This window comes from Engraulis encrasicolus, chromosome 21 (genome assembly GCF_034702125.1).
Source record: "Engraulis encrasicolus isolate BLACKSEA-1 chromosome 21, IST_EnEncr_1.0, whole genome shotgun sequence".
In the NCBI taxonomy this organism is placed as follows: Eukaryota; Metazoa; Chordata; class Actinopteri; order Clupeiformes; family Engraulidae; genus Engraulis; species Engraulis encrasicolus.
In genome coordinates, this window is record NC_085877.1 from 27,494,675 (window position 1) to 27,507,174 (window position 12,500).

General features: G+C 42.3%; 1 protein-coding gene across 4 annotated transcripts in view; it reads right to left on the reverse strand.

Annotated features, from left to right (window-relative positions):
• casq1b (calsequestrin 1b) overlaps nt 1-12,500 on the reverse strand; it is a 53,306-nt gene that overhangs the window by 39,191 nt on the left and 1,615 nt on the right. The window contains exon 2 of one of the 4 annotated variants that reach the window (XM_063186505.1): nt 8,443-8,526. The exons of the other annotated variants lie outside the window; for them this stretch is intronic. Within the exon in view, the coding sequence (XP_063042575.1) occupies nt 8,443-8,526 (84 nt within the window). The remainder of the gene's footprint in view (nt 1-8,442; nt 8,527-12,500) is intronic. 4 annotated transcript variants of the gene reach the window in all.

Here is a 12,500-nt window from a genome sequence, read left to right on the forward strand (position 1 = left end):
AAGATGTCACCCTAGCTCCGGGGAGGATAATGATATGCCTGGCGGAATGTTCTGTGCAAGAAAGGTCAAAGGTCAGTTTTGGCAGCAAGGTTTGTGAGAAATATGCAAGATCCCAAACAAGGGTTTCTGCATTGAATAAGTCAGTGTGTTATCTCTTGCCAATATACATATCTTCAGGATTTATAAAATATATACTTTTTTAGATTTTAGTTTTTCTTTTTTAATTCGGGGGGGTGGGTGTATGCTTACAATTAGGCAATTAATAGTTTAGTAACAATTAGTTGGTTTTTTTAATTTTGTAGTTTCACTTGTTTGATGATTTTTTTCCCCCTTTTTTGAACGTTTGACCAATAGTTACAATTACAACTATTTGTGAAAACCCAGCCAAGTGTAAATTTTTGGTTGAAAGAGTAACTAAACGAAGTACGAAGGAGAGGAGATACAGGATTTCTGCATTGAATTTGTCTGGCTGTCGTTGCATTACAAATGCTTCATTTCAAATTTTAGGAGCATTAGCCCCGGAAGACACAGCGTTATAAGTTTGCTGTTACAAGAATGGCAATGACTAAGTCTAAAGGCCCTGTCTTATGCCATAGTAGTGTAGTACTGTGGCAGTTAACTTTTCAATTACTATAACAGCGACCCACTGGTGGAAACAGTTAGCTGTCAAAAAACACCAGAGGTGTGAATAATTGGTTTGAAGAGTAAATCTGTGAAGAACCCTGGTCTGTGACAAACATCAATGATCTCAAACCATGTTTTCTTCGTAGAATGTGTCAGCTTTCTTTTTATTCAAAACATGAATAGTTTATCGCAAGAGAGTTGGTTGTGTTCATGGAAGTATTGTATCATTTGCTCACCAGGCAATTAGTTGTCAAAAAATATCAGAGGTGTCAATCCTGGTTTCAAAGAATATAAAACCACTGCCTTGCTATCCATCTTACACCCTGGTGACTTCCCAGAGTGGCACACATGTATCTGCCTTGAGTACCCATTAGTACCAGCTAATTCACAGCTGGTTGGATCCAATTTGTGTCTGGGTTTTAACTTTCTGAACACTGAAGATGGACACCTCCTCTACTAAGAAAAGACCACTGCGTGTCACACTGAGATGCTTTATTTGGGAACATAACAACGTAAGGTTATTTTTCAACCCACCCAGCCAAGACACCCAGTCACTCTGTCCTCGCACTCTCCTTGAACGATCGCCAAGATTCGCCAACGTTTTCTCATCGCTACTACGACAACCAAGGGGGTCACTTTCCTAGACACAGGCATGTACGTGGTCAACACACCGATCACAGTCTGTCTCCACGGCGATCACATTAAGTGCTTCGAAAACATGTCCCTAGCGCAAGTGAAAGAAACATAATTACACCAACAACCGACCTGAGGCTGGGCAGCCTACTAGGGCCGGTCTGCGGGAGAAATAGGCATAGGGCACTTTTGGCTTAAAGGGGCCCCTCATAATTAGCAGTGCAAAACTGACTCACCGGTGGACCCTGCACCAATTTTTTTTTTCTTCACATTTCTAAAAATAGGGGCCCAAGAGGGTGCCGGGCCCACCGGGAAATGCCCGCTATGCCAGATGACCAGTCCAGTCCTGTGGCCTACAGAGTGAAGGCAGGCAGCCTACAAAATGGAATTTTCAAAACAATTCACACACCAACCAGACTACTGCGGAAAAAAAGAGCAATCGAAGGGAAAACAATCGCCAAGAATACGAAGATGATGTCATTCTCTCCCCTGTGAAAATGCATTATGCATTTAAAAGGCATTTGTTTGTATTCACCACAACTACTGTAGGTTAATTAGCTGCTTCCATATAGGCTGGTGCACACATGGGTAACACTTCCCAATAATTTTCCGCTTAAAGTGTATATCTCAGGTTAATTTTTATTCAAAATAATGGACTTCCTTTGATAGTTCTACCACTTGAACAATTATCCATCATTTTTTTCATGCAACAGGACATCAGAAAATGAAATATAATGAGGAAAAGTGTGTATTTTCAGTAACATGTTCAAAGAATTCTAATCTATTGTGTGACGTCAGGCGAGGCCATTCAGTAGCCCGCAGTAGCGGTAGCCCTGCATTCTGTACGGTGTGTGATTGAATTATGCCGTACGGGTATGAAATAAATATCATTGGCAATATTATATCATGACCGCTACAGGGTGCCATGTGACCGTGAGGCAGTAAAAACCAGTGTTCGAACTATGCAAAAAAAAAAATAATAATAATAATGGGGGGGGGGTGGTGGGGGGTGGGGTTACAATTGCGCTTGCCTCAAAGTGCGAGTCTCGAAAGCTTGAATTTGGAGAAGTAGGCCTACCATGTGATTTCAAATTTCAAGTAGGCCTACACTACAAATTACCAGACATTGTTAGTATCAACCTTTAGTAGGTCTATCACGCCATTTCAGCATCATGTCCAAGTGGGAAAGAATGTAAACAGCGACAAATAATAAATAGGCTACATAAAACCGTTTGGGTGAATCATTCGCTCCAAGCTTTTTAACGGCAAGGTGCAAAGCAGTCGGCTGCATTGTAAGAGTGCCAGAGATTACCAAATTCAAACGACTGCAAAGCAATCTGTCTGGGCACAGCGGAAAGCACCTGTGCGGTCCACACGGCCGTCAGCAGAAAACGAATGAACCTCCCTTGCAATAGCCTACGTCCGAGAACATCAGTACACCGTATGTCAAATGGCGCATTTGTCTACTTGTTTCGAGCACCACGTTTCATTGTCATTGCCGCGAGTTTCTGACAAACCACATAGTTGAGCTGCACAACGTGACACTATCATACACAACATGATGAAGCGCCCCCCTCACGTTTGACATCCTCGGGCCGAAGTCTCATAAGGGGGTAAAGACCGTGAACATAGTGACACACACTTCACAGTGGTGTTGGTGAAAACGAAACGAAGTTGCCTCCCACGGCCCAAACGCAAAATAATGCCGAAATTGAATGCCCCCTCAGTTGTCCTGGCTAGGGCAACTGGCGCGTTATCACTGCTTCTTATTCAATGCAGCAGCACTTTCATTGTACTCGCGCTGCACTTGTCTCACAATGCAATCAGCTGCGTGCTCCGGGCCAAATAGTCAACTCTCCCACCTTGTGGACACAGAAGGGAACAATTTGAAGAACGCGTTTCAGACGGACGGACAGACATAGCCTACCCTTTTATAGAGATGCTGGGACGCATCTAAAAACATGGATCCAACGCGCGTAGTAGGAGACTGAAAAGATACAACCAAAAGGCTCTACTCGAAGGCTCCAGCCAACGCTGTTGAAAGATTGTTTGCCTCTCTCCCTGGCCATCTGAATGAGATGCTTTTATCAAACGTCATACCAAATCTACATTGGCCTATAGGCTAGTTTTGGTATTTATGTTTGATCTGGCGACTATTGTTGTTTTACTGTCTTGCTTGAATCGCTCTGTTTGGATTACTTGAAGACTTTCCATGGATTATCCTGCATCGTCTCAGTGCCGTGAGTAACCTGGAACATAAGTAGGCTATATCATCAGAGGTGAGCTTAGTCACTTTTGGCCGCGAGAGACTTGGAAGGCGCTACATTTGCGCCACACAACGTGGATTATTGAAACTGAAGACTTGATTTCTTCTATTGGATAATTTCGTTTGGTAGGCCTATAATTACGGACAGTGTAGTTTTTTTTGTGACACTCGGACTTTTTTTTTTCAAGGAATATAGGTTAACCGAAATAGTCCCGCCGCCGCGTGGGTTACCTATGCTATTGATTTGTGATAGGCCTACGCATGTGGGTGACCTTTATTGAAGTTGCATGTAATTCTATAGAACAGTCAAAGGAAATTGAAAATGTGATTTTTACAACAGCGACATGACTCGGGTGTTTTGCACCTTGGAAAAGTTTGACGCGATTTCAGCACCATGGACAGTCCCTCCCCAGTCGGGCGAATAGCACCACATTTTAGGCTACGCAGATCATTTCCCGTTTGTGCTGTTTGTAATTTAGGTAGCCTATTGCATTTAGCTGACACGATATTGGCAGTTCATTAAACATGATTAAAAGCAAGCCCAAAAATATGAAGGGACTAGTAAAAAAAAGAAGCCCATGCCGCATAGCCTAGGTCCAAGCAGAATTTGCAACCCTGCATGAATAGCATTTCTACTAAAACTAGTTGGCCAAAAGTTACTAAATCATTTGGAAGTTGTTACAGTGCCCTGCATGAGAAAAGCCGCACGATTACAGTTGCGATTTATATTATAGGCCTGCAGGCCACGGCCGTTATATCATTAGTGATCGTCACCTCGCCTATGTAAAATTCCAGGCAAATAAAATTAGAACGTTCACCGATGGCCTCGCCTGACGTAGTCGCCAGGTTACGGTTAAACCCACATTTGCCACAACAAACAACAAAAATCGTTGTTTAACACCGTTTTTGGAGGGACTTATTACAGTGTGTACACATTGATCCAAAGTAGTGGTTAACCTGCGATATACACTTTAATGGCTAACTAATGGTTAACTAATGTTAACTAATGGTAAGGTATTATTATATCGCCCTGGAAATTGGAAATTATCATATTTTTTTTCCATAATCGTGCACCGCTAATATATTATTGTCATCAGCAAATTTAGTAAGTGTGATATATCAATGATTATAACAGTATTGTAGATGCACAACAAACCATTAGCTAACCATTAGTTAACCATTCATAGCCGAAGGTTATTGTGAAGTGTTACCCAAACGTGCAATAAGCAATGCTAACGCTACATTGTTGCTAAAGACATTAATGCTCTCTAGCATGTAGTCAAATGCGATGTATGACGAATGGAGACATTTCCTTATTAATCTGTGTGGCATTATGACTGGTTGTGATTATAATGGCCCACCAGCGATGTCAAAATCAATGCTTTTGAAATGGGTTTGATATGATGATAATCTATGCTTTACATTGACATTGATGGAACCTTGATGTGGCGCTTTCCCGGTATTTGAAACTTTGAACATGGGATGGGTAGACAAACAGAGAAATAGAGGAAGGTTATGGGGTTAGTGGTGTGAGCAAGAGAGAGACGAGGAGTCGGTCTCTACTTGTGCACATCAGCGAGTTTTGCTATGCATTGCATGCATGGTTGAACTGTGGAGTTACGGTGTGTGTCTCGGGCATTCTTGACCCCTTCCCCGTAGAGGTTAAGAGAGGATGCCAACATCAGCAGGTATCAGTGTCCGCCGTCCTCCCTCCCTCGCTCTCTTTCTCCCTCCCTTGCTTTTTCATCCCTTCTTCGGTTTGCCTAGCGTTACAGTCTTGGAACGATGGGGCACTCGCTCTCACTTTTTTCCTCCCCACTCGTCTTTCTTGCTATCGTTCTTTTTTGAGACTCGCCGCATGGTGCTCCAGCCATCTGTCTTGCCTGTCAGTGATTTTTTTTCTCTCTCGCTTTCTTTTTTGACGGCTTGCACTTCACTCCTGCCTCCTGTTGCACCGAACTGGAGCTGCTGTTACTGAGAGAACCAATTTACTTTTTAAAGCGAAGCAGAAGCTATGTAAAACAACTAAGCCATTCAATATGTTGCTTAAATAATGTTCCATTTTTTTATTAGAATTAAAGTTAAAATATTCCTGAATACTTATGTAATGCTTTGTCACTTTCTCTCACACACATTCACTCTCCTGTTCTGAAGCTGGCTACTCAGATACAGTAAGCAACTTACTTTTTAGCACTACAGAGGCTATGTATGTGTAACTCCAACTAAGCTTAACAATTTGTTTTTCTTAAATATTCTATAACTTTTTATATCTCAGTTTTTGTATCAGTTTCTCTCTCACACATTCACTATACCACTCTGGTTTTCTCTGAGAATAACACTGCCCCATCTTTCTGTAATATTGAATTTAACATTTCAGATTTTATTTCAATTACTGTGCACTCACCTCTGGGACCCTGTAATGAAATAAAGCTCATGTGGGTTTGATCGATCCCCCTGACTCTGTCTACTCTACACTGCTGATGACATTTCCATGTTGTGCAAGGTGAACTTAAACCACACTTCAACACATTTCCTAATCACACTCTTCAGCAGGATCACATGTGAACACACACACACACACACACACACACACACACACACACACACACACACACACACACACACACACACACACACACACACACACACACACACACACACACACACACACACACTCTCTCTCTCTCTCTCTCTCTCTCTCTCTCTCTCTCTCTCTCTTTCTCTCTCTCTCTCTCTCTCTCTCTCTCTCTCTGTTAATCTGTTAAGGCCCACTCATAACCTACACGTGAGACGAATACAGATAGATCTAGAGGGTTTCACACTCTCTAACTGTGGATTCTGGCATGACATTGAGGAGGTTAACATTACGGACGAAAACCAGAAACTGGAAGTGGAGAAAAGCTTGCCACATGTAAAAGACGAACGGAGGAAGGATGGCATTGACGATCAGAATGTGTCAGCAGAATGATGTACAGTATGTAACAGACCAAGTGTACGGTATGAGTTGTGTATTTTCTTTTCCATTTGCTGTAGATAGGGCAGGGGGAAAACAACATATTGTGCTTCAGTAATTCATTCAGAGGGCTTCATGAAATGAGAATGTTTGGCCACAGTGTTTGCAGTTTCCTGTGTCGTCGTCCGAGTGAGGGAAATCAAATTGACCCAAATCACATTCACCGTTGCTGAAAGGGAGGGGAAAAAAAGAGTTGCATGATGTAACACCACAGCAATGTATCTCTCGAGATCGAGACATCATTTGAAGATATAGAGTTTTTTCCCCAAAAAAAATCATCTAGGGAATCCTGTGACTGGCCTACATACATCACTGCGTTGACTCAATTGTGCTAATTTGTCCTCAGACACCAGGAGCTATGTGTTTGTTTTCTCTTTCAGAGCAGAACTTTTACCCAGAAGCCTCCATGTGTTTGCTTTCGCCTGACCAGGCGGCAGTAATTGTATACGCCTGAATTGCTTGAGCCATTTTATGCTAACTCAAGGCCTCCCCCCATCTCACCGAGATGAAATGCCATTGGCTCACTGGCCTTCTGTTACCCATGAGCCATCTACCAGACACTAGTGTGTTTATTATTTCATCATCATTTCCTGACTTACAAGCACCATGACATATGTTGAAATTGCAAAACACTATATGTGCAGTACATGGCTAAATGCTAATCCTGTGGTGCATTCACATGAAAACAAGTTACCACAGTGGTAGATGTAATTTTTGTTGATGGAGAAACATTGGGTCATCTTAGGCGACACATGAGCTTAAAAGCCGTGTTAACGTCATTGATGAGGATTGGTGGTAACCAAATGTAATTTGTCGACGTGATGGAGTGACCATCACTAGGGTTGTGGGTGTGTTCTGACTAACATGCCAACGAGCCTGGCTCTTTGGTGTAGTGGTCAGAGCCCCAGTTTACTACTCCATAAGGTCTGGGTTCAAGTCCCAGCGGGGCAACTCTACTCCCCTTCGCTACAAATGGTGTCAGAAGTGGGATGGCTACCGTGAGGCCATCGGAAGCGTACCCATTGTGTGTGAGCCGTAATTCCATGTGAAGGACCCCAGTGATGGGTGAAGCATTGATGACTGGCCACGCTGGATGGGAGAAGCATGATGGGCAGTTGCGTGATGGACACCATTAGTGTGTGAAGCGCACAGGTGCGCTTCCCGAAGGGGAAGGCAGTGTGATGGAGTGACCATCACTAGGGTTGTGGGTGTGTTCTGACTAACATGCCAACGAGCCTGGCTCTTTGGTGTAGCGGTCAGAGCCCCAGTTTACTACTCCAGAAGGTCTGAGTTTGAGTCCCAGCTGGGCAACTCTACTCCCCTTCGCTACATTATACGGACACTTGAATGAACATATTGACCACATTAATTTACATTGCACATTTCTAGATATAGATTGGCTGCAGATTGTGTGTACCAGCATTTGATATGTTGAAACGTTTCACATCAAAAGCGACATGATACTGAAAGCATCATTTGGGTGCCTTTGCCTGCATTTTGTCGCTTTAGTGGCGGCCGATGTGAACATACAGCAAGACAGCACCAAAGCTAAGGTAGGCTCATCTAAGTTAAGCTTCGCTCATGCAAATAAGTTAGGCCAAAGCGAAGAGGCGAACAGAGGCAAACATCATGGGTTCAGAAAGTACAAGAAAAGTCCTGCTACATACTTGCTCCAGCCAATTTACTTTATTAACTGAACCGAATGACCTAAACAAACCTTACACAAAAATGGGATGTAAGAACTAAAGACTGAATATCAGTAACCACAGGCTGGAGCAGTATGTACATAGCAGAATTTTGTTCTGTTTGTGTTTTTTACTTCCTCAAGCCAAGTTTGAGTGTGTTGTCCTCTGTGAAGCAGATATCGTACATCATAGCTTCATCAACAGTCTGTCGACACTGTTACCTGCATATTTTCGAGTACTTCTGCTGGCTTGGGTGCCGATTGGAGGAGCCCAGGGTGGTCTGATTGTGACGCCATACTGAGGCCCTAACCAAATAACAAAAGCTGCTGTTATTTTCAACACTGAATAACACGTAGCTAATTTTCCTTATGTGTATTTGACTGAGATTGTATACGGTAAGAATTGTTTTCATTGCATTTCAATTATTTGTAGCAAGTAGGGCCTATAAGATGTCGACGGTCATTCAATTTATTGAAATGACCCTAATGCTGACCCTTTTTTATTTTATTTTATTTTATTTTATGAGGACCCACTATGCATACTATGAAAGTTGCTAATTGCTAAGCGCTAGCTTTAGCAACTGCAGTCTGACTATTTGAACCAAGTATTATACAATGGAAAGAATGTCTCAAGTTATTTAATTCATTCCACTCTGTGGTCTAAGCTAGTTGCTAATGTATTAATAAAATTGTATTTTATGGAGGGCATCTGAATATTACGCCTCTCATACGTAACATTTTTAATGTCCAAGTGTTCTTTTATCTGTGTTTTGAACTCTTTTTTAGTTTGTAAGAAGCAGTAAAGGTGTAGCCTATTTGCCTGTAGGCCACAATAGGGGATATTTTTTAATCACTGTTGTGATTGGATATAGACTACAACTGAAAGTGGCATCATTCAACATTACCTCAATTCCTGTGAGGACGGTTTAAACCAGACTTCTTCTGCCCCTTTTCTCATTACCCGCCCTGCTGTTAAAGGAGTATGCCACTATTTTTGGGGCGTAGTACAGTTAAAATCGTTGGCCAGGGTTTATAAAGGTGGTAAAGTGTCTTATTTTTCATGTAAGCCGTTGTCTTGCTTTAAGACAAGTTAAAAGAGGAAGCATGCCGCTAAGCTAGTGAAAGTCAATGGATCCGTGTAGCATGACACAGATCCATTGACTTTCACTAGCTTAGCAACATATTCCCTCTTTTAACTTGTCTTAAAGCAAGACAACGCTTAACATAAAAAATAAGACACTTTACCACCTTTATAAACCCCAGCCAACGATTTTAACTGTATTAAGCCCCAGCTTTTGCAGCCTATCTGCCTCCTCCTCCTCTCCCTCTCAAGCCATTAAACCTTGTATTCTGAATTTCTGTACGGCTGTACCCTGAACCCAGATACTATCATTATCTCATGTCATGTCATACATCAGCATTGTGGCTAACACGAAATGGACTGCCTCAAGTAATGTAACTCATCTGCATGTCCACACTGTGGCTCCCATTTTTATTTTTTATTTAATTTTACAGGCAAAGTAAACACAATGTATTACGCAGCCACAAGTGTGTAACTAACCAATGTATGGAGTGGGTCATTGATATATAAAGCATATATTCAAGGTTTTATGCAAACAGTCCTTTTGGGAACCACTGATCTTTAAGTACGACAGTTAAGCCAAGCAAGCTCCTATTTTTTTTGTAACATTGTAGCAATTAAGTGCATAGAACTTGGACATTAACATTGTGGCTGTAACAAATTTGCTTCAAGTCATGACTTGACTGCTTAAAGTAACTAATCATGCTTTCTTAAACACTGAACAACTGCTGTCTATAGCTTTGCGACCACTCAAAATCTAACCTACTGTACTACAGTCAGGCTCAAGCAAGCTTGCTCAATTACACTTGATTAGGATGAACGAAGGAAAAAAAAACAGGGATGGACAGAAAGTACAAAGACGCAAAGAAGGAATCGAGTAAAGAAATCAATCAGAGAAGACATTGAGCGCATGTGTGTGTGTGTGTGTGTGTGTGCGTGCGTGCGTGCGTGTCACCTCCCCCGAGTGCTTTTTAGCCCTGATGTCCGAGCCGAGCGCTTGGTTGTCCCGGCCTATTTACAGCTGTGACTTACTGCAGTCGCCCCCTGTAATGGGACACCTCTACACCTCCACTGTACCCAGCCACGCCATGTTCCTACACTATCACCCTCTCCCTCGCCCCAAATACACAAGACAGCCCAGTAGGAGCTTAAACACTTAACAGTGTGTGTATATAGTGTGTAGGGCCCTATGTGCTGTACTGTATGTGTGTCTCTTTTCTTTGTGTGTGTGCGTGTGTGTGTGCACGCGTGTGCGTGTGTGTATATGTGTGTGTATGTGTGTGTGTGTTCACGCATGCATGAATATGTGTCTCTATGTAAGTGTGGGAGTGTGCATCTGTGTATGTGTGTGTCTAGGTCTATAATACATATGTGAATATGTTTGTGTATGTGTGTGTAGGTCTATTTTATGTGTCTGTGGGTGTACCTTTCTGAGTCCAAGTCTAAGATAAAAGGGGGAATATCACCTGAGAGATGAAAGGGCATACTTCAAATAAAAAATAAAATGAGAGAGAGAGAGACAGAGACAGAGACAGAGAGAGAGAGAGAGAGAGAGAAGAGAGAGAGAGAGACAGAGACAGAGAGAGAGAGAGAGAGAGAGAAGAGAGAGACACACACAGGGACAGAGCGAGAGAGAGAGAGAGAGATCAGAAGTCTTAAATTGAATAAGAAGAGTGTGTGTAGGAAAATGGCACTTCAAAGAAGCAGCTAAAGATGTGTTTTCTCCCACAAGAGAATACATTTCTAGTCTCCAAATGGAGGCTGTTGTAAAGACACGAAGAGATGGAAAGGAAAACATGGACATGAGGTAGACGCATTAGCACATAACATGACCAAGCCGCTAAAAGCCAGTAAGGGTTATGTTTTTCTCTGAACAAATACTAAGTGATCCGATGCGAGTCAATGATGACCTTAGGCCCTTTGCTTTTGATGGATGCTTTTAAGAAATTATATAATGTACCTATTGGCGTAGTCCCATCTGCTTTGATGGTCGCCCCTCTGAAAAATAAAATATGCCCCCATGTCAGCTTCAGTAGACCTTCTCGTCCAAGTCCATCATGCACCCCCCCCCCAAAAAAAAAAATTCCCAGCGTGCAACCACACTACAGATAATGTCACCATTATAATTTAGTCAGAGCAATGTCGAAAGGAATTGGGAAATTGCATTGCAACCACGTACGTTGCTAAGTTAGTTAGCAATGCCACTGTCGAAATAGACCCCCGGTCTTACCATATACTTTGTAGTAAGTTTGTACAGAGGGTCTAGAACTGCTTAATTGAAATCGATTACAGGTCAGAGGGGTGAACACTGTTGAACTTTGTAAGGTTTGCATCTGTTTATCACCCATCGTTAATGTTTTGCTGTGACGTGTAATCTGCCCATATATACAATGAGTCATGATTGTAGCTTTGACCTGTTGCATAGCGAGGCATTTCATATTCACAGATTACGCCTGTAAGTTTGCCCCCGGACAGCTCCAAAACTATTGCACCTTAGCCTGGACCTAGACCAAGAAGCTTGGGAAAACTTTGTAATCATGACAGTGAGGCTAACTATTGGTCGTTTGAAACGTGATACTTGAGTATCACCATAAAACGGCATCAAACATCTTTTGGGGTGCACCATTGTACACTGAAACTGAAGCCATAATCCATATCAAGTCAAAAATGATACAGCACTAGCCAGGCCTCACCAACACTACCTTTTGTGCTACATGGAATTTCATGTTCTTGCCAATGTAGCCCGCCGGACTATTATTAGTTCCTCACTTTTTGATACAGAAAAAAAGTCCAGAATGAATGGAAAGCAAAGACCAGGAATATGGTACATCCTTGGAGACATTCGTCTGATTGGCGGAAAACAAAGACCAGTTACATGCAAGGAATATTTCAATTTTGAACGGAATGTTTGCAGCATTCGGTTTGCACACAGGTCATGTGAGCTCTTTATTAATTCCAAACGTGTCTGTGTTCTGGGAATATTCTGATTGCTGGCCGCTGCCCCACACATATAGAATGAAAATCTCAAAAATGTCTGAAAACCAAATACTGAGTATTCTGTTCGACACCGAAACAGTCTCTGCATGTTACTGCATTCACTGTTCATCTATGAGCTTGCTAGGCTAGCTGTGCACCAGATACAAGTAGGCCTTCATATAGTAATAATCAGGGAAACTTGAGTGTGCAGAATTAAGACTAA